This window comes from Mustela putorius, unplaced genomic scaffold (assembly GCF_011764305.1).
Source record: "Mustela putorius furo isolate JIRA1106 unplaced genomic scaffold, ASM1176430v1.1 tig00000281_pilon_pilon_pilon, whole genome shotgun sequence".
Taxonomy (NCBI): Eukaryota; Metazoa; Chordata; class Mammalia; order Carnivora; family Mustelidae; genus Mustela; species Mustela putorius.
The window spans coordinates 5254324-5277798 of record NW_025421343.1 but is presented as its reverse complement, the minus strand read 5'-3'; the positions used below and the strand labels follow the sequence as shown (position 1 = coordinate 5277798).

Sequence of the window (23475 nt, the reverse complement as noted above, 5' to 3'; positions counted from 1 at the left end):
CCTACCCTTTCCTAAAAACCTCAAAATATTTAGAGTCAGGGCTTTAAAATGTCCTAAATTAAGTCTAAGACAAAAATTATATCTTCTAATCACTTTTACTGTTTGAGACAAGATATATGGTCCGATGAGTGTTTTGAGAGGAGTTGACATAAACCTATAAGCCTGTAGGCTTACAGAAATCTAACTTATTAAAGATTTCATGGTCCTTCCACAGATTAGTTGTGGAGGTTAAAGATGTTTTGGTGGGTTTCGGTGATTATCTGTGAGATCTCAGATAAGATTTGGATGCTACCTTTTAGTTCTCATGCTGGTTTCAGAGATGGCTTCTTTGGATTAAAAGTGCTGTCCAGGGAATAGTGAAAGAGATGAGATCATAACCAAATAGCTGATGAAAGCAAAGTGACTCTCAAACACATGACCTATAGTTGGTTAGAAATTATGGTACATTCTAAAGTAGAAAATAATATGAATAACATATTGGTAATACAAATAATTGCAGCAATTTAGGGGTAAAAAAAAACTGGTGAAAACTACTGAAAAAGAATGTGAGAGAGAGAAACTTGGTAGAATTTCGTCAGTATTCTCAAGTGCTGACTTATATTCACCAGCCAGGGTATCAGGCTAGCAAGCTCAGTGCCTATTAATATTGTGATAGGGAGTTAACATTGAAATTTCATTGCCTGATGAAATATGCAATTTAAGCATATTAAGTGTATTTATATATATCTATATGTATAGACACCCAAGATACAACTTTTGTTTAATAGTTCCTCACTATATTTCTTTTAAGAATTTACAGTATGAAATCAATTTTATTCCTTAACAGGCAGAAGTGAAACATCAACAAATGAAAGCTTGGCTGTAGATGAAAAAACTCAATGGATTTTAGAAGAGATTGAATCTCGAAGGTAACTGTATAATCTGAAGACTTAAAGCATCATTGAGCAATTATTTTTCACTACTTAAATATAGTTAACCCATATGGTATAATTAACCATAACTGAACGTTAGCTTGTGAGAATGATATAAAACCAAAATTGAGTTAAATGGTTCTCACCCCCCAAGGTTTAAAGACACACTGGTGTTTTGGGTCAGTCAAAAGGAAAAGGTAAGATGGCATGTATTGGTCCAGGAATTTCTCATAACTACAGCCAGTCATTATTATATTGTTACTCCCTCTTTAAAGTCTGGGTAGCCCATGGGAATGTCCTGTAAGAAAAAGAGGGAGAACCACCAATTCAGATTAATCAAGCTGAAATGCCAAAAATATTAGCATAAAATTGTGTGATGTATATTCTGGGCATTTCTTTTTGTTTTAAAGCATTTCTTTTTAGCAGGAACTGTTCGTTTTCAATTTGTTTTGGGTTTATTGCAAAACATAGATCACGAAGAAGACAAGCAAGGGCACTTTCTGGGAATTGCGATCATCAGGAAGGGACATCTAGTGATGATGAACTGTCTTCAGCAGACATGAATGACTTCCAAAAAACCCAAGGTCAGTTACCAAGTTTTTAATATGTCTTAATTTGAAATATTAAAATGGTAGGAAGTGCGTTACTGTGCTTCCCCTTAAGTACATAAGGGCAATATATATATAAAATAGTTGGGAAATTTCAGGAAAAAAGAATACATTTTTTCCTTTTTTTTAGACTTTTTTCTTGGGGTACCTGGCTGGCTCAGTAGCACATGTGACTCTTGATCTTGGGGTTGTGAGTTTGAGCCCCCACTTTGGGATTTGTTTTAAAAAAAAAAAAGACTTTTTCTACCTCTGAAAAAATGGGATGAAATGGAGGAACATTGTGAGTGTTCTGCATCTTTATAGTTTTGCATCTTTATAGTTTTTTTCCCTCAGTCTTCCTCATCTTTTGTAAAGGAACCATGGACATTTTGGTTTCTTTTTTTTATGACATACTTTCTATATCATCATTTTTAATTGAAAAGTTAAATTTAGGGGCTCCTGGCTGGCTCATTCACTAAAGCATGCAACTCTTGTTCTTGGGATTGTGAGTTCAAGCCCCACATTTTGGGTAGAGGTTTCTTAAAAATTGTAGTGAAATGAGAAGGTAAAATACTGTGTTGTAAGAATTGGGGCCTTAATGTTAGATAGGTTTGAAGAAGGGCTGTATCTTAAGCAGATCCATTGACCTCCCTGAATCTCATGTTGCTTATTTGCTTGTTTTTTGTCTGTAAATAGGGTAGTAATACCTGCTTTGTAGGGAAGATAGTTACAATGCTAACGTAACAGGGACTCTATAAGTGGTGGAGTTCCTTAGTGTCGATATGGCTATTAAAGCATTTTTCTTAATAAAAACTAATTTATGTTAATATCAAAGGAAAGTTTTCAGCTCAGTTGATCATATACATCTTTGTACATGATTGTTTATAGGAAACAAAGGTCACAAATTTAAAATGTATTATATACAGAGACTCATTTTGTTTACAGATAACATTTCACAGGATCATAAGAAGATTTTTGAAGATGTACATGATGATTTTTGTAATATCCAGCATATTTTGTTGAAATTTCAACAATGGCGAGAAAAGTATCCTGATTCTTATTATGAAGCATTCATTAGTTTGTGTATACCGAAGCTTTTAAATCCCTTAATCCGAGTTCAGCTGATTGATTGGAATCCTCTTAAGGTATTTAAGCTTAACATATAAAGGAAATAATTCTGTTGTGTTAATTATTTAAATGCCCTTGTTATCAGGTTAGCTTTAAAACACATAGAGTTGGAATTGATAATTAGTGCTTTGGGGTAATAGTTTGCATTCATCTTTCTTATTTTTGGTTCTCCCTTTATTTTTAAGGCCGAATAGCACTAAACATCTGCAAAGGAAACTTTTTTGGTTTTTGTTTTTTAGCTTCTTCTATGATAAGTTTAATATCTTCTTAAATGATTTAAAAATGTAAAGGTAGTGTTAGCTTTTGGCCTGAGGAATTTGACATACGTACCAAGAACTCTGAAGTTGGAGATGATATATTGGTAATAATTTGGTTTGGAAAGCTGCATGGAAGAAGGGGAGTGGAAATGAGGATTGGAAGAGTAAAGAAGATTTAAACGAGACAAAATTTTTTGTAAAAGTGAATAAGGAGAAATCGGTAGTTCAAGAGCTAGAGACTATGTAGAGATTCAGATCCTAAATTAAGAGATAGGAACTTACCTTGGTAAATAATGGGAGGAGTAGCATTTTGAGAGTATTGTTTTAGGAAGCCCTAGCAGCAGGCTAACTTGGAGAGAAGGGAAATAAGAGATGGATATAATACTGAAAGGTACTGCTCTACACCGAGTCCAAGGTAGTGAATTCTTCACACAGAATGGTAGTGACAAAGGAGAGAGAAGGGTTGATTATACAGAGAGAGAAAGAGATACTGAGAGTCATAACCATGGAGAAGAAACTGATGGTTACCAGAGGGGAGGGGGACAAGGGAGTGGGTGAAAGAGGCATGAGGATTAAGCAGTACACTTGTCCTGATGAACACTGGGTGATGTATGGAGGTGTTGAATCACTATATTGTATACCTAAAACTAATACAACTCTCTGTTAACTATATTAGAATTAAAATGAAAGAATTAGTAAAATACTAAGAATAACTCTGACATCATCACATCAAAAGGTTGCCCCAGTGTTTTGATTCTGGGTTATTAGAGCAGTGGTAGTTCCATTAATAGGAATGGGGACTTTCCAGAGGGAAAAAAATTTTGAAGGAAGTTTTACTGATAGTTTTACTAATAGTGGAACGTCCATGTGAATATATCTAGTAAGGAGACAAATGAGAAAATGAAGGAATAGAGAACCAAAGATAAAGACTGAACAAACTAAAGGAGACAGAGCCATGTCCTTTTATCTTTCTCTGTCCTAGTTATGCATGCCTGTTGCTGTGTTACATTCGGGTCCACGCAGTCTTCATAGTACAGGAGCTAAGCTTATCCCTAAGAAAATAAGTAGTTGGTTAGACAGCAGCATAGTTGTTAACCGCTCAGCTGATCTGTTCATTCATTCAACAAATAATAATTTGCCATCTGCCACTTGCTTATTAAGCTAAACCACCTGTAAAAAACACATTTGTGCCTATGAGAATTGAGGGAGCCAGAAATGAATTTTGCATGAGGCAAATGAATTTTTATAAACAAATTCCAGGTTATTTTAAGTACTATTCTTACAAATGTATATTTTGTTCCCAAAAGTAAAGTGTGGCAGGTTCTGAACACAGTGGGCATTTTCGGAGAATTTGTCATACAAACAATGGATAGAATATAGTTTCTTGTCATACTCTTTAGACATCAATCTTAGTCATGTCATCCTGCCTCGTCTTGGTGGTCTAGTGCTAAATACAGGGGCTTAAAATGTGGAATTATTCTTTTTTGATTCTCAGAAAGGTTCCAGTGATTACTCAAAAATATAACTATTCTAAAGTAATGTTTAAGAATGTATTGATAATTTTGATAATTTTATTTATAAGTGTGATGCCATAGGTTTAAAACAGATGCCGTGGTTCACATCTATAGAAGAATTTATGGCTAACAGTATGGAAGATTCAAAGAAGGAGGATAGTTCTGATAAGAAGATCTTGTCTGCTGTCATCAACAAAACAATTATTCCTCGACTTACAGGTACTACTGCTTTGTAATCTTGGTAAAATTAAATTATTCTCTGGCAGAGTCTAAGATCATTAATTTCTGTTATATTCATAGATTATTTTTTAGAAGTTTTGAACACAGGGAAATGTAAAGTGCAGTAAAAATCAATAGATGTCATAATTGAAGGTAATTAAGGAGTGCTTCTTTACACAAGTGATTGGCTACCAGACTGCTAGTATTCTTCAGCCTTTAGCCTTTAGCATTTATGACATTAGTGTTACTTTTTTTTTTTTTTTAATATTTTATTTGTTTATTTGACAGCTAGAGAGAGAGGACAAGTAAGCAGAGTGGCGGGGAGATGGGGAGAGAGAGAAGCAGGCTCTCTACTGAGAGCCTGATGCGGGGCTCGATCCCAGGACCCTGGAACCATGACCCGAGCCGAAATAGACGCTTAACCAACTGAGCCACCCAGGCGCCCCCATTAGTGTTACTTTTATAACATCTGAGTCATTTATTAGTGATATACTTTCATTCCTACTGCAGTAGGATTTCTTCCTTTCCCTTAAGTTCATCCCATTTCTTTTTATTTCTTTCTTTAAAAAACCTTACTACATCTTCCTCACATCTGCACTTAGCATTGATGCTTGTTTGCTTCAGTCTGAAGAGTTGTTTCATCTGAAATTGTACTTGATAAGGAACTGTTTCACCATGTCCCGGAGAACAGATTCGGATAGCAAAGGCTGCAGAATTCTTAAAAAGTGAAACAACCACTTTTGTATTGCTTCTTAGCCAATTTGGCTAACTTTAAAGATTTTCCTCCGTGTATCTTGCAGTACAGTCATGGTTTAATTAGAAAGTTACTACTTTTACCTAGCTCTGTTAATGGTAGCACAGATTATGTATGCCTCATATAAGTTCTCTTTTAAAAACTCCAAATACAGGGGCGCCTGGGTGGCTCAGTGGGTTAAAGCCTCTGCCTTTGGCTCAGGTCATGATTCCAGGGTCCTGGGATTGAGCTCCACATCGGGCTCTCTGCTCAGCAGGGAACCTACCTCCTCCTCTTTCTCTGCCTGCCTCTCTGCCTGCTTGTGATCTCTGTCTATCAAATAAATAAATAAAATCTTAAAAAAAAAAAAAAACTCCAAATACATCACTTAAAATAAGTAGAATTATGAGAAATTAATATTATATATTTATTCTTGAGCTCTGTCCTGGATCCTCTTGTACTCTTCATGAGCCCCATGGGTAATCTTATGCACTCCTTTAGTGACATCTGTATCTGTGCTGTTCCGTGTGGTAACCAGTAACTAAATGTGATTATTAAAATTTTCAACTAGGTAAAATTAAAATTTACTTGCTCGGTTACACTAATGACATTTTAAATACTTAATAATTACATATATGTAGCTCATAGCTATCATAGTACAAATATAACATGTTTTTTCCATCATTCAGAAAGTTACTTCAGATAGCGCTGCTCTTTGCAATTTTAAATCCAAAAGAACTGGAGGAAGTCCAGATCTCTCTTATCAAAGTACCTTCGAAGTACCTCTACTTGGATGTCCAGCAGTCACTCGCAGTGCACATGTGAAGTCATACTTACCATCTTTGCTACAGATATACTCCTCGTGTTCCTTGTCAAGAAAATGGCATCTCCATCTACCCATGTATTCAAACCAGAATTTTCAAGTCATTCACTCTCTTCCTTTTTCTTGCTTCCTTATATAAGCAATAGCCACATCTGGTTTGGGTCCCCCCAGCCATTTTCTAACCTATTTTCTGTACTACAGCCAGTGTAATTTGTGAGTCTAAAATGTGAGTCTGGTTCTGTCATAACTCGCTTAAAACACTTTCATCATTCTTAACTCCCCCTTGGGATGAAGCCTCAACTCTTTAACATGGCTTTCATGGCCTTTCAGAATCCCATCTTTGCTTAGGAATTCTCTAGCCCCATCTCTTGCTAAGCTCTCTTCCTTCTTTTCCTCATCCTTTCCTCTACTACATTTTAGCTATATTCTTCCTAGGCCTTTGTATCTTCTATGTTCTATCCATTTGGCAAACCTCCCAGCCCCACCCCTTCCTCCTGGCCAATTCCTCTTCATCTTTCAGTATAGACATCACTTTTAGGAACTGGTTTACACATACCTCTCTGGGTTCCTGTAGCATTCTGAACTCATACTTATGGTTACACCAACACATTGAATTATAATTGTTTATATAAATGTATTTGCCTTAGACAAAGTTGTTCAAAGGCAGCTACCTACCTAATCTTATTCATTGCTGTGCCTCTTGTATTGAACACTAGGCACATAGTAGGCTCTCAGTACTAGTTGACCAAATATTTCTAAGGTTATAAGAAACCTAAACTTCTGGGGCTCCTGGGTGGCTCAGTCAGTTAAGCGTCTGCCTTCAGCTCACATCATGATCCTGGGTTCCTGGGATCAAGCTGTACATCGAGCTCCCTGCTGAGCAGGGAGCCTGCTTCTCCCTCCTTCTGTAGCTCCCTCTGCTTGTGTTCTCATGCACTCTCTGTCAAATAATTGAATAAAAAAATTTTTTTTTTTAAAAAAAGAAGTCTAGATGCTTGAGAAGTCACTTTTATTTTTGTTTTTTTTTTCTTTTTACCTATTTCATTTTTTCTATTATTTAACTTATATTTTATAGGGTCTGCCTGATATCAGGCACTGTTACTGATTCAGCACATACATTAGTGAACAAAATAATAATCCCTTTCCTCCTGGAGCTTACATTCTGCAAAAAAGACGGATAACAAATAAAAATCTAGAAAACGTTAGTTATGAGGGCTGAGATGAAAAAGTGAGAGAAAGGGATACAAATTATCAAAGAGTAGTGCAATTTAAAAAAGATTGACCAAAGAAGGCCTTCCTAAGAAGTTCATAATTGAGTAGATTCTGAAAGGAAAAAGTGGGCCCTAAGAATATCTGGGGAAACAGAATCCACAACAGTGGGAACAGCAAATGCAAAGGACCTGAGGTAGGAGCCAGCCTGATTTCCTTGAGAAATAGCACATAGGTCTTTGTGGCTATAGTGGTGTGAGGATGGGCAGAAAACAGAAAGAGGTTAACAAGATGACAAGAGCTGGGGCACTTGGGTGGCTCAGTCAGTTAAGCCTATGATTCTTGGTTTCAGCTCAGGACATAATCTCAGGGTCGTGGGATCGAGGCCTATATCGGGCTCTACACTCGGTATGGAGTCTGCTTGAGATTTTATCTCTTTCTCTCCAAAATAAAGATCTTTTTTTAAAAAATGACATGGGCTACATTATATGGATTCTTATCATTTGTAAGCACTTCACTTTTTATTGTAAGTGAAAGAGTGAGAAGTAATTGGTCTGCCTAACATTTTAACAGAATCACTGTGGTTATTGTGTTGAGAATGAACTGTAGGCAGACCATTTAGGAAGCCTTTGCAGTAATCCAAGCAACAGATGATACTGGCTTAGGCTAGGGTGTTAAAAGTGGAGTTCTGAAAAGTGGTTGAATTCTGCATACATTTCGAAGATAGCACTAACAGAATTTTCTAATGGATTGGTTATGTGGAGCAAGAGAGAGAAGAATTTAAGAGTGACTGCATGGGTTTGGGCCCAAGCATCTGGAAGGACAGAGTTGCCATTTTCTGAAGTGGAAGAGACTGAGAGGAGCATGTTTAGAGCAAGGAGGTCTTATCAGGAGCTTAGTTTGACAAATGCTGAGTTTGCAGTGCCTGTCATCCAAGCAGAGATGTCAACTAGGTTGTTGAATACATGAGTCTAAAGGAGAGGGTCAAGTAGCAGACGTAAATTTGTAATTTATCAGCACATCAATGACAGAGCCACAAAACTGACTTTAAATACTAAGGGTATTTATAAATGTCGATAGGAAAGAGAAGGTGAGTGACCTGAGTCCTGAGGTACTCCAGCATTCTTTAATCAAAGAGATGACAGGCAGCCAGCAAAGGAGACCGCAGAGATAGGTGGGAAATCAGGAATGCTATCCTGGATGCCAAGAAATGTTTGTAAGGGGAGTGGTGAACTGTTCCAATTGTTGCTGATAAATCAGTTGGGGACTAGAATCAACCATTAGGTTTTGCAAGGTGAAGGTCATCTCCAGTGGTAGCAATAGTTTAGGTAGAATGGTTGGAGATAAGGTCTAATTGAAGTGAATTCAGGGGTTAATAGGAGGAAAGAAATTAGACAGTTTTGACAGTTTTTTGAATTTTGTTGTAAAGTAAAGGAAAGAAATAAGGCAATATTAGAGGGGAAAGAAGGGGCAAGGGAAGGGTTATTTTTAGTATAAGAGAATAATTGTTTGTAGCTGTTGGGAAAGATCCGGTAGAAGTGATGGCAATACTGAAGTTAAGAGGGCAGAATTCTGGGAACAGTATCTTCCAGCAAGCCAAAGGCATTGAGAAGAAAAGTTGGCCTTCATGAGGAGCTTGGGGGCTTCAACCATAAGAATGGAAGTCAAATTAAGAGTATGTTGGGGGTGGGGTTATGGACATTGGGGAGGGTATGTGCTTTGGTGAGTGGTGATTCACAGACCTGTACCCCTGGGGATAAAAATACATGTTTATAAAAAATAAAAAATTTAAAAAAAAAAAGTATGTGGGCATGGATGTAGGTAGGTGTATAGATTCTGCAGTAGTTTATGGAACTTTTCTTCTGTTTTTTCATCAGTTGAGGAAGTCTCAACATGAGGGCAAGAGCAAGGGAAGAGAAAAGAAAAGGTAAACAGCTGTCTGGAAGAGTCAAGTCCATTAACTGAGAGAGCAAGGAGGGGAAAAAAGGACAGGAAATGATCACCTGGATCAGAGGAAGGAGGAGTGGGCCAGGGAAACATGATTGCTAGGCAGCATGAAGGGCTCACCGGAGTTTCACAGTGATAAGTTTAAAGTATATATTTTTTTTTCCAGCCATGATTTAGCCACATGGTTGGAGCCACAGACTCAGTGACAAGTAGATTTAATTTACCTAGGGCTGTGGTTGAGTTAAACATGTTTAACAGAGCCCAAAAAGGACAAGGAAATTGAGAATGTATGCAAATACATAATGGTAATGATTGGCATGGATTTTTAATTGCATAGGATGGGAGTCTTTGCTAAAGGCCTCAGCTGTTTATATGTGAAAAGCAAAGCAATCTAGTAAATAAATTGTACATTACTGAAACTTTTGTTTCAGACTTTGTAGAATTCATTTGGGATCCCTTGTCGACCTCACAGACAACAAGTTTAATAACACACTGCAGATTGATTCTTGAAGAACTTTCCACTTGTGCAAATGAAGTTAGTAAAGGCAAACAGGTAATCATTTCTAGAGTTAATAAATGTCTTGATTTATTTATAGATTAATGTAATTTTGTTCTAAATCTTTGTTTACAGAAGATGCAAATGAAGTAATTACCAAATAACAATTTGGGGAGAAATAGATTTACTTCTGATTTATAGAAACTAGGATTGACCATTTCTTCTTATTGATAATAAGATGAAAGAATATACCTTCATATTTATGAACACTCTAATAGGGATGACAGTCGTTATTAATTATAGGATACACATACATGTAATAAGATCCAGATTATTATATTAGTTTATTCCTCTCTGTTCAGTGGCCTGATTTTTGTTCCCATGGTCCAGCCAGCCATTTTTCAGGTTTGTGAATATACTTTGGACCTGCAGAGATGAACAGGCATAAATGCATTAGTGCAAATTTGTTCCTTCTAAGAGGGAAAAACAATTATATACTTTTTTGTTTTAGCAATAATCTGGTATTATGGCTTCACTTTAATAATAATTTTAAAATTAGGTTAACATTCATTATATTAACTAGTTTCTTGTAATCGGCCAAAGTTAAAAGCAGTAATCTCTTTAAGGATTACAAAAGTTCAGTGAATATGGAGCACCTGGCTGGCTCAGTCAGTAGAGCTTGTGAGTCTTGATCTTGGAGCCTGAGTTCAAGCCCTACATTTGGGTGTAGATTATACTTAAAATTTTTTTTAAAATCCTTAAAAAAAAAGTTTAGTAGGATAGATTTTCATCATACCATTATTTAGAATTGAGTTTTGTTCAACATAAGACCTAAGGAGAGACCTTTTAGAGGCTTTGGTGAGAATGTGTTAAATCTTACTTTTATTGTGGTACTCCTTTTTACCATTCTGCTTTTTGATGAGAATGTCACATATTCATACAGTTAAATCAGTAAATCAAATATATGTTGAGCTTTAAGGAAATTGAGAGAGAATTGACAGTCTGGAGATTGTCCAGAGTAGAATAAGCAAAGTGGTTGAGAAGCAAGGAGGCATGTCACATTCATATTCTGAACACCATTAAATTTTAGCACTGGGAATTATTATGAAGGAGGGAAGCTGTAAGAAGTAAGAGGGAGAAGAGGGAAACCAGCATGATTCTGTCTTCAAGCAACATGTGATCTTAAAGGAAATAAGGTGTGCATAAGTTGTTATTTAAGGGGTGCCTGGGTGACTCAGTTCGTTAAGCTCAGGTCTCGGTCATGAGTTCAAGCCCCACGTTGGGCATGAAGTCTACGTTAAAAAGGAAAAAATAATGTTATTTAAAATAGGAAGTGAGAAGTGGGGGAAGACAAGGAACAATTATTTAATTCCTGCTATGTACTTCGCACTCTCTTGGACCTTGTTCCTGTGTCATCTTAGTTCTAGTTGCTCTATTAAAAAATGGATGATAGCTTCATTTTACAGATGAAGATACAGTCTCAGAAATTGGTTCATAGTAATACCTTGAATTAGAACTAGGATTTGAACCTTAATCTTATTTTAAAGCCTAAGCTTGCGTCACTGACCACATTGCCTCCCCTCCCCTCCCCCAACCCGTGCAGCCCAGAGAAAATACTGTGAAATGTTTAAGGTGGCATTGGAGCCCAGTGGAAAGTCAAGGATTTGAACATATAGCAAACTGATGGGAGTGAGAGCGTCTTCACCTCGTTCCAATAGGATAAAGACATACAACTTGAAAATCATTTCAGAAATTAGAGCTATTTAACTTAAGATACACATGAAGATTCTTTATTTGAAGAAGAAGTGGGTTTATTCTGTGTTGTTACAGAGCATTGAATCAGGATCAGTAGATAAGAACCACAAGGAAGTAGATATGGAATCTTATATCTGCTCTCTGTATGGGACTATGTAAGTGTAACCTAAATGTAATCAGTGCTTTTCTATTTATTAAACACTTTCACATTGTCTCATTTGATCTTCACAACCCTGTAGAATGTGTTGACTTTAACTCCATTTTACAGATGAAGAAGCTGGGGCCCAGAGGGCCATGTCCCTGGTAAAAGGTCACTTGGGTCTTAAGTGGTAGACCTGGCACTTTGTAATTTATAATAACTAAAATCTTTCAAAAGTGTTAGAGATCCACTCATGAAGTTCTTATACAAGCAATTTTTATTCTGGAAGCCCTCCCACAATGAATGTGGAAAATGGGTTCTTTGTGTAATTAGTAGGAGACTGGACTGTATCAGATTTTTTCATCTTCAACAGTCTTGGCATTTGGAGCAAGATAATTCTGTGGAAAGTTGTCCTGTGCTCTGTAGTGTGCTTAGCAGCTTCCCTGGCCTCTAACCACTAGATGCCAGTAGTGCTCTCTAGTCTTGACAACCAGAAATCTCTCCAGACACTGTAAAACACTCCCTGAGTGTGGCATAGTCACTCGTACATAAGAATCTCTGAACTACATAGTGTTCCTGGCTACTGAGACAATTTGCCTTGCCAGTGACATCACTCTGTTTTTTCAGTGATGTGTAAGAAATTGAAGAGAATGAAAAAGATTCTAGAATAATGGACTCAAACAGCATAGTTCTTATTTTCAAAGTAAGAAGCAAATGATTCTATAAGCTAATGCCTGGTTGAGAATAGTTTTGATTCTTGATAAGATTCTAAAATAGATTATTACAGAGGTAGATTGTGAACACCTAAAAAAAAAAAAAAAAAGTAGTAATTACTATAATCTATCACTGATAGGGTTCCTAAATGCAGGTGATTGCTTACTGAAGCAAAGTGTCCCATATTATCTCAGTTACTTTCACTGAATAGTAAGGTACTGTGCAGGTAGAGTAGGTAGTGTATTTATAATTGTTCCTGAGGATTAAATGGGGAAAGATAAGCTTAGCAATTTACAGTTAGGTACAAGAAACTGGTAAGAGTATGGCTATAGAATACTGGACCAAGAGGAATGTGGCTACCTTTGGGGGGAGTCTTTTAGTATTAGGTATCTTCTTAATATTTGCCCTGTTCAATATTGAACTGGATGAAGATGTAAAATGCCTGCTAATAAAATGCCTGCTAGGAATTCTGCATAGACTTATAGATAGTAGAATAGTATTCAAAGGGATTTCAAATATTGAGAAAATGGACTCTCAAAGTATACGGTGTGAAAGGAATATATATTATGTCCTACCTCTGTATTCAGACATTCAACTGCATAAATAAAAGATAGGAAAGAAATGGCCTTGAAGCAGTGTAAAAACTACTAAAGCTTTTAGAGTCTTTTCAAAGCTAGTTTAAAGAATGTATACAGAGTGTGTTTGTATGTGTGTCTGTGGTCGTTAAAACTTTACTGTTTGGAGAACTTTTCCCCCCTACGAAATAATGTATTTGAATAATCGAAAAAGTTAATGAGCTCAGAGTTTAAAAATATAGGAGTTTGTTTTAAACAAATTTTTGGAAATAATGTCAAATTACAGAAAATTCTCATGAATAAAAATAGCATGCTCATAGGCCCTTTACCCAGATTCACCTGTCATTAATATTTTGCTCCATTATGCTTTATTATCTGCTGTTCCATTGTATATATACACAGTTTGTTTCTCCTGAACACTTTGTGAGTAAATTGCTTATTTGTTAAGAATAAAAAGTCTGGGGGGAAAAAATAAGAATAAAAAGTTTGTTACATAATCATGGGACACTTACCATTTTCAGTAAACTTCATATACTTAATCTACCATCCATATCCCACTTCCAACATTTAACTCAATAATGTCCTTTGTAGCATTTCTTTTTAGAAAACTGTTTTTAAGAAACACAAATTTTAAACAATATGGAAATATTTGTCAAGGCTGGCATTTGAAATGATGTATTTTAAATGGAAAAGAACTTTTATACAATATTGTGTGTAATATAGCTCCCAAACTGGAAACACCTGAATATCCCATTATTAGTATTGATGTGACAGAATATGCCCTACAACAATGAAAATGCACTAGCTACAGCTGTATGCACCAACATGGGTGAATAAAGTTCTCTTGTTACCTCATTGATAGTGATTTTAACACCTGATTCTGTGTTACAGTATAGTACAAATCTGTACTATACTTTTAAAATTACTACTTTTGATAAATAGACTTCTACCTATGGCTATCACTGATGCTTTTAAATTTTTCTATAATAGGACTTACTTAAATCCGTTGTTGTGAGAATGAAGAAAGCAATAGAAGATGATGTTTTTATTCCTCTGTATCCAAAGAGGTAAGAGCTTTTGATTTTTAGAGTATATGTAATAGCTAATCATGTAATGCAAACTTAAGAATGCAGTGCAAAAGAAACTAAATTAAGTGTTCTCTAGGGGCACCTGGGTGGCTCAGTGGGTTAAAGCCCCTGCCTTTGGCTCAGGTCATGATGCCAGGGTCCTGGGATCGAGCCCCACATCGAGCTCTCTACTCAGCAGGGAGTCTGCCTCCCTTCCTTTCTCTCTCTGCCTGCCTCTCTGCCTACCTGTGATCTCTGTCAAATAAGTAAATAAAATCTTTAAAAAAAAAAATTAGGTGTTCTCTCAAATACACATACACCTAATAAGGTGCAAATTGGGATTTCAGCAAAATAATTCACTTTTTCATTCCATGTATGATATCTGACACACTTGGACTTAGATGTTTGTTTTTTTTTATGTTAAGAACGTAGCAGATGGCATCACAGTGTGGTTAAATCCAGATTCTGGAGCCCAGATTTACTAGATATTTGACTTTGGGCTTGTGTGCATCAGTGTCTTTGTATGTAAAGTAAGGTATTAATGCCTACTTCACAAGACACTGTGAAGATGAAACGTGCTCAGAGCGGTGCCAGCACAGAAAGCTAGAAACTCTGTGAATTATGGATTTACTTTAGGAAACAAGTAGGGTTTTTTTGTTTTTGTTTTCCTTGCCTGAGGAGATATTTTTCCTAGATGAAAAATATTGCTATGGCTGTTGCCAAAAAAAATTATTGCCTGTGCTCTCTTCTAGGATTCTGAAGTTTTCAGGTCTCACATTTAGGTCTTTAATCCATTCTGAGTTTGTTTTTTTGTATGGCAGAAGAAGGTGGTCCAGTTTTCCGGCACCATTTGTTGAGATTATCTTTTCCCCTTTGAATATTCTTGCCTTTTTTTATTGTAGAATCAATTGACCATATAAATATGGGTTTATTTCTGGGTCTTTATTCCGTTCCATTAATCTGTGGGTCTATTTTTTTGCCAGTACCGTACTGTTCTGACTACAGCTTTGTAGTGTATCTTGAGATCTGGAATTGTGACACCTCCAGTTTTGTCCTTTCTCATGCTTGGTTTGACGGTTTCAAATTTTCTGTTGTTCCATACAAATTTTAGTATTATTCTAGTTTTGTGAAAAATGCAGTTGGTATTTTGATAGGGATTGCCTTAAATCTTTAGATTGCTTTGAGTAGGGTGGACATTTTAACGGCATTTGATCTGCCAGTCCATGAGAATGATATTAACTTTCCATGTGTTTTATGTTGTCTTTAGTTTCTTTCATCCATGTTTTATAGTTTGCAGAGTACAGGTCTTTCACCTCATTGGTTAAGTTTATTTCTAGGTATTATGTTCTTCTCAGTACAGTTATAAATGCAATTTTTTTTTAAGATTTTATTTATTCATTTGACAGAGATTACAAGTAGATGGAGAGGCAGGCAGAGAAAGAGGGAAGCAGGCTCCCCGCTGAGCAGAGCGCCCGATGCAGGACTCAATCCCAGGACCCTGAGATCATGACCTGAGCCAAAGGCAGCGGCTTAACCCACTGAGCCACCCAGGCGCCCTAAATGCAATTGTTTTCTTAATTTCTTTTTGCTACTTCATTATTAGTGTATAGAAATGCAACAAATTTCTGTATATTAATTTTTTATCTTGAGACTACTGAATTCACTTATCAGTTCTAGTAGTTTTGGTGGAATCTTCAGGGTTCTATATACAGTATCATGAAGCAAGTAGTATCTGAAGCTTTTTATACATTTGCTAAAAAGACAGTTTATAGTACTGGATCATGAACTAAAGTGATCCAGTGAGCGTTCACAGGATGGAAGAGCTTCTGTGGAGAGAAAAGAAAGGAACTTCTGAGCTTTCTGGCTAATTTAATTGTGAAGAGATACCTGTGTATAAAAATTATGCCCTGTTAAAGTTTGTAGCAGAATGTTTAAATAAGAAATCTATTCATATGGTTCAGAAGTATGAGTAGTAGGAGTATGTATATTTTAATTTATATTTAAAACGGAGTCTTACTCCCTCCCCTCCTGCCCTCCATCCAGTTTTTGCCCCTCCTCTTCCATATACATAATAATCACTGTTAGTAATTTTTTTACCTTTCCATAATTTCGTCATGTAATTAGAATTAAATACTTACATATGCCGTAATCTTATTCCCACCCCATCATTCTATAGCAGAGAAGGTACATTTGTAACCATAGTCTTGTACCTTATTTTGACTTAGTAGATCTTTGAGATCATATCATCACAAGAGTACTTTACTCCTGTTTTAAGCTGCCTAATTTGCCTTCATATAATGTAATGTAACTGGTGGGCATGGGAGTGAAAAACCATTACCAACAGTGCTGTGAATAATTTTATAGACCCGCCAACCAGTACATGTGCAAGTATACCTCCAGAAGGCATTCTCAGAAATAGGGTTGTTGGATCAAAGTGTACATGTAATTGTAATTTTGATATCAGAGCACTCTACTTACATTCTGTTAATGTGTTAAAGTTTAATTTAGTTGCTTAAAAAAAAAGAGTTTTTTAAACCCTGGTTCTGTAAGATTAACAGTTTGCATTTTGTTCTTTCTTGGTTTCAAATTAGCACTGTAGAAAACAAAACATCACCACATTCAAAGTTCCAAGAAAGGCAGTTCTGGTCAGGTTTAAAGGTAAGCAGAAAAACTACAAAAATAAAATTTTTCTCATTCACTAGTATGTGGTAGAGTAGAGATTATCAAACTTCTGTAAAGGACCAGGTAGTAAATATTTTCTGCTTTGAATGTCCATTGAACTATTCAACTCTCTGCCTTGTAGTATAAAAGCAGTTATAAACAATATGTAAACAAATAAGCATGGTTGCTTCAGTAAAACATTACTTACAAACACTAAAATGTCAGTGTCTTAAGTTTCACATGTTACAAAATGTATTTTTTGGGGTGTTTTGTTTTTTTGTTTTTCAAAATAATAGGTCATTCTTAGTTTACCAGCTCTGCAAAACCAGGCAGCAAGCTAGATTTAATCCACAATCAATAGTTGGCCAACTCCTAGTCTAAAATGGTGAAGTCATTACTAAGTCAGTGGTAAGAGGGAGAGATGGTAAAAAGTTGGGTTTGGAAGATACTTAGGATGGAGCACTGAAAAGACTTGATGATTAAATTATAATTACATGTGAAGACCAGGGTTCTAGCCAAGTTTCTGACTTTGGCAGCTTGGTAACTTGGAGGGGATACAGGAAGAACAGGCTTGAAGGGAAGATAAAGGTCTGTTTCAGATGGTGAATTGAAATCTATGGGGGAAAATATAGGAAAAGATAGACGTCTGGACTGCAGGAGGCAGATCTTAGTTGGAGATTGAGAAGTCAGCCACATGGAGGCAGTATTAGGAATGGCATGAAGCATGAGAAGGCTAACAACACAACCTTGGGAAAGAGGGACATGAGGCAGGCAGAGAAAGTGAAGTCTTCAAATAAGCGTTAGAATTTATTGTGAAACTTAGAGTAGTCAAAAGAGAGTGGCATCATGAAAACTAAGCAAAGAATTTTTAAGAGTGAAGACAAAGTATTAAATACCACCAAGAGACTTGGGAGAAAGACTAAAAATGTTTACTGGATTTTACAATTAAGAGGGTCTTGGGTGACCACAGCAAACTTAGTTTTTAATAGGGTGAATCCATATTTGTTAGGTGGTTGAATCAGGGAAAACACTTTCCAGAAAGAGGGAACAACGTCAGTAATGACAAAGTGTAGAAAGATTGCATGTTAGAGTAATACAGTACTGGGAAGAAAATGGAAATCCTAAAATTCACAAAAATATGGATTTAGAGGAAGGAAAGGCAACTAATGTTAGTTTTATTGGAATATCATGTTTTTTAATCTTATGTATTAGAGCAATGACAGTTTCTCAGAATAACACATTAGTAACAGTGACACTGACTTTAACAGTAGTCCTTTATGAATATTTGGGTCCTATGGTCTTGCGCCTGATGACCCCAGACTCTGGGAGTGTGAATCGAGGAGGAAGATCACTGATCTGGAGAGGGTCCAGTGAAGATTGAGATGATGTTGGGTGATAGTCCTAAGAAATATGATGAGCAAATATATGGAGGTTGTAAAGAATTAGGTATTTGTTCAGAAATGTTTTCTAGTGATTGTAAAATTGATAGACCAATGTTTTATGTTTGTTGGAAACTACTACCTTTTTCCTTTAGGGGAAACAGCTGCACAGTCACTTAATCTTTATTTTATTTTAGCTGTTCCGCAATATTCTTCTTTGGAATGGACTCCTCCCAGATGACACCTTGCAAGAACTAGGACTAGGGAAGCTCCTAAATCGTTACCTTATTATAGCTCTTCTTAATGCCATACCTGGGCCAGATGTTGTTAAAAAGTGCAACCAGGTCAGTGTAATATTACTTTTTAAAATTCAATTAATACAGTCTGTATTGTGGGGCACCTGACTATCTTAGGGGGTAGAGCATGTGACTCGATCTCAAGGTCAGGATATTGGGGTCTAGAGATTACTTAAAAAGTTTAAAACCTATTTTGTAACAGAATAATTAAAATTGTTGTGGTACTCATAATAATTTAATAGACTAGAAACCCAAAAGCAACCAACCTCTCAGTATTTAAGGATTTGTATACTAGTTTGAATTACCTCCAGCAGGGAAAAGAAAAATTTAATAACCAACTGGCCCAGCACCATTTAACTCTTTACAAAAAGAATGATAAATCCTCAACTTTCACTAAATACCAGTATAAATTTCAGATAAAGTATAAAAAAGAAACTAAAATACTATACTAAGAGGATAAATGTATCTTTTTGAACTTAAAAGCAAGAGAAGAAATGGTGAAAGATTTAATGAAAGTATAAAACTTCAGTGAATTTAAAAACATTTAAAAGGTATCAAGATTTGATCATTGTTAAAACTGAAGGATAGTTTCATTGGGGTGACCAGTTATTCCTTCTTTTCTATAATTAAAAGGAAAACTGAGAAATAAAAGTTATAATCCATAGAAGGATTAACATCCACCTGTTTAAAAAAGCTCTTTAAAGTTAGTAAACAATTCAGATATTCCAGTTAAAAATAGACAAAAGACATGCAACAGGAAATTCACCAAAAACAGAATATGTAAAAGTTTCTAAACTCATGGAAAAGATCAAAAGTACTAATAAGAGAAATGCAAAATAACATAGTAAGGATATTATTTTTACCAGTTATGCTGGCCAGGGTTTTGTTTGTTTGTTTGTTTTTTGCTGTTATTTCCTAGTTCTTGTCATAAGCATGAGGAAACAATTGCACATTATTTCCGGGGCACCTAGAATGGGTGATGCCGGGGTTCTGAGAAACAGTCTTCACTGGTGGAATGAGGGCTTGAACTCGATAGAGTTGGCACGATGGGTACAAACCTTTAAAGTTCATACCCCTTGTCTTAGGATAAAATTCCTTGAAGTAAAATTGTTGAGTTAGAGATCAGAGATGCACATGTAGATTTGTGAGAAAATGCAATGGAGTACATTTGAGATCTAAGTGGCTTTATTAAGGTTCTGTGACTCGGGCAGCATTCCATCTAGCAAGTAGAGAGATCCTCTGAGGAGTTGTACACAATGAAAGGGTTTCATAAGAAAGAAGGTGAGACAAGGAACTGTCAGCAAAAGAAAAGGATTATTTCAGGCTGGGACAGGGTCTTACTGGGGAAAGGAAAATGGCATGGTTTTTATTTTACAGACCTCAAATCTGGGGATTGACTGTTTAAAAGTGACATTCCTGAGATGAGTTGAAACTGCAGTTCAGATCTTGGGTTTGCTGTTGTAAGGAGCAAGTGACCCTATTTGGGGCTTGTTTCTTTATCAGAGTTTAAGTACAAAGAATATTGTAGCGTTATTTATAATAGAGTTGCCAACTCTCTACCCAAAAACATTGTCTATTCATCAGATAAGTTAGTTTTAAGAATATAGAAAAATGTTTATAAATTTAAAAACAACATAAGAAATTAGATAGCAGTTCCTAACCCATCATGATTTTTTTGGCTATTTTTATATCACACAGTTTTAAACTGCATTATCTCCCCAAAATTGAATTCATCGTCCATGCTATAAATTTCAGGTTCAGTTTAGTCCTCTTTGACCATGAGTCTACTACCAGAAATAGAAAAGTGGCAGGACATTCTCATCCTTTTAAGATGTATAAACTTTGACAATGAAAAATTCTCGAAATTTATTTTACCATAACCATAAAGGGCTAAATGAGATGGACTGATGTTAGCAAAAAGCCTTAGATAACTTACTAAAAACTGACCATGTGTTTTAATTAACAGATAGCAGCGTATTTACCAGAAAAATGGTTCCAAAGTTCTGCCACGAGAACGTCTATTCCCCAGCTAGAAAACTTCATCCAGTTTTTGTTGCAGTTTGCACATAAATTATCTAGAAGTGAATTCAGGTAATTTGCATATTTGTATCTCCATAAGCATAGTTCAAGGATTCTATTTTACACTCCGTAATTTTTAGAAAAATTTGTACTTATTACTCTATTTTTAAAAGTCTATGGAGACTACCACTATAGAATTAGTACTTTCATGCACAACCTTTGGAATCACTATTTTATACTCCCACCTCATGCCTAATAGTTCATATTTTTAAATGTAAATCTCTTCTAAAATAAGCAGTTCCAGAAAACTATCACACAGGAGAATTTAAGAAACTATAAATCAGAAGCCTCTTACTAATCATGTTTTTCATTTTCCTGGCCATTTAAAAATCTCAACTATTGTTTAAGTACAGGTCTGCAGCCTGCCTTTTACCCAGCAATAGCTAGAATCTCTTGGATGTTTCATTAACAACACTAAGTGTTTAGGGGCTTCATTAACACCACTAGATGTACAGTGGTGTTCTGGTAAACCACTACTCCAAAAGTTTAAAAAATTTTTAAATAAAAAGCACAGATTTGTAGCATCCATAGGTAAATATTCCTACCGAGGCTCCCCCCATCATAGTCCTTACAAGCTGATAGCCCCACACCCACCGTAACTTTAAGTCTACCATCAGCTTTCTGATGGTAGATTTAACTGCTTTTTAATCATTCACATTAAAATTTGCCAGCATACCTCCCCTAATGACTATAGCTGAATGCTCTATGGAGAAGGTAACATCTGAATATTTTATGCTATTTTAGATACTGGGTTAAAATTTTTGTTTCAGATTAACAACTAATGATTCACTATGCTTTCAAACCTTTTTTTGTTTTTCAGGGATGAAGTCAAAGAAATAATTCCTATTCTAGTGAAAATAAAAGCTTTGAATCAAGCAGAATCCTTCATAGAAGAGTATCACCTCGACGATCTGACGATCTGAAATCAGTAATTAAAGAAGTTTGAACAAACTATGGGAAAGTACTAACATGAGATTTTAATATAATCATACTTGCCTCCTTTGCTTGGGGGCCAGGTGGAGCAGGACTCCATCCTTCCAATCCTCCCCTTACCTTTTGGTATCATGAAAGGCTGGCCCCCCTGTGGTGGTTGCAGGAATTAAGCACACAGGAGCATTAAGAATTTAACATAGTCCCTTTGATTCTTCTCACTTTTCTAGTTGAAGAGAGAAATTGAAGAAACCTTGCTGTCTGGGCTTTGGTGAGTCTTCCGAACTGCACCATAAAAACATGTTAGTTTTCTTCACTTTAACGATCTCTGTTTACAAATAAGTTAAAATGTAAAACTTAATTGGAATGAATTATTTGCTAAGTATTAACTGAGTAAAGGCATTTTAAGGTTTATTGATAACTACTGTAACAGAGGCCAGTGAAACCACCCTCCCCCCCCAGCCACAGGATAGGTATTACCTTTTTTTTCTTACTCCATGCAGATTTAGTAGCTATAAAAAATCATATTTTAATTATTCATTTTGGCTATTAGAGAATAAGTATTTTTTTCTTTTTGGCTATTTGTAATTTTTTTTTTTAATAACCCATTCATCTTAGGGATTTGTCAGAACCTTTTATATTTTAAAGATACTGTCCCTGTCCTATGTTATAGTTTCCTCATTGCCATTTTTAATTTTGTGTATGATGTTTGTAGTGTGCTAAGGTCATCATAGTTGTTACTTACTTGACTACTCTTTTGTTACTGTTTTTTCATTGGTGATAGGCTTAGATAAGAAACAGTTACTTTAAATACTCAGAACAGGTTATAAACTTCCTAATAAAATATTGGTGTAATTGAAAAGAAATTTAAAAAATTACTAGTAAATTCTCATTTTGAGAAATCTTTTCTTAAATCTATTTGTTAAATAACTCAAGAGAAACCCTGAATATGTAGTTCATAAATTATTGCCCCAAAGATAATCAGGAAATCTTTGATTGTAGAGGATTTGAGCATGTGGCTTCTGCCATTATCACCTCTAGTTTTGAAGTTGGTGTATATTTTAACAGATTGATGTGTTATTTCTACTGCAGTGAAGACTTATGATTCACTAGTAGGAATAGTTTAAATTTTCTTTTAGTTACACAAATTATATAAGAATGGAATTTCTAGAAATTCAAACCATTACTCAGAGGCATTTAGCATTCCTGCAGTTACTGTCCCAGAGGTGAATGTTTTCATTTTAATGTTATCCTTTCAGACCTTTTCTCTGCTTACAAACATATGTGTGTTAACATAAGTGACATTGTTATTGCATATGAAATTTCTAATTTTTATTAATAAAATGTATTTGAAAACGTTCTTAAGACTTCTGCATTTTTAATTAAAGATAGATATGTTCCCTATGTTTTTAATTTGAGCAGAGAGATTTCTCTTTTTGTAGAATGGAAAATGTTAGAACTGCTTTCAGAAATACAAATTGATTTAAACTCCCAATAGCTTAAATACCTATCATTATACTGGATTTCATTATACTTCGTGTTTGAACCTCAATATTTTTATCTTTCATATACTCTAATTGAGGATATTCAAAAACATGTGAAACTTGATTTTAATTCAATCCCCAGGCCAGGTTTTTTTTCTTTGTCCCCCCTGAGTGTAGAATGGATGGAATGAAAGGGAGGAACACAACTAGCAAGAACAAAATCTTGAGTTAGAAATTCATATCTCAATTCTCTCCCTGGGTTTTTTACCTTTTTCACATAAAAACTTCACAATCTTTACAGAATCAGAAAGATGACTTTAAAGCTCTTTGTTGTTAGGAACCCAAAAATGCCTTGAAAAAACACCTCAAAACAACTGATTTTTGCATTTCCTAGGCCTGTGACAAAATGTTTATGTAGCTGTATCAAATATACCATATGTGATTTAAAAAAAAAAACCTGAAAAAAATTATTACAGACCAATATTCTTCATGAACATATGAATGAAAGTCCTTCAGACATTAGCAAACTGAACCTAGCAGCATGTAAAAAGGATGATAATACATCTTGACTA

At 35.5% G+C, this 23475-nt stretch overlaps 1 protein-coding gene across 11 annotated transcripts in view; it reads left to right on the top strand.

Annotated features, from left to right (window-relative positions):
- The window catches only part of GCFC2 (GC-rich sequence DNA-binding factor 2), a 46165-nt gene extending 23386 nt beyond the window's left edge, over nucleotides 1-22779 (top strand). The window contains exons 8-17 of one of the 11 annotated variants that reach the window (XM_004742284.3): nucleotides 827-908; nucleotides 1383-1495; nucleotides 2444-2643; nucleotides 4466-4616; nucleotides 9760-9881; nucleotides 13998-14074; nucleotides 16666-16732; nucleotides 18312-18458; nucleotides 20377-20501; nucleotides 21310-22779. In XM_004742284.3, the coding sequence (XP_004742341.1) occupies nucleotides 827-908; nucleotides 1383-1495; nucleotides 2444-2643; nucleotides 4466-4616; nucleotides 9760-9881; nucleotides 13998-14074; nucleotides 16666-16732; nucleotides 18312-18458; nucleotides 20377-20501; nucleotides 21310-21412 (1187 nt within the window). In that variant the 3' untranslated portion in view covers nucleotides 21413-22779. The other 10 variants (XR_001177833.2, XR_001177835.2, XR_001177836.2 and 7 more) reach the window with 10 other exon arrangements.
- Nucleotides 22780-23475: the final 696 nt, after the last annotated feature.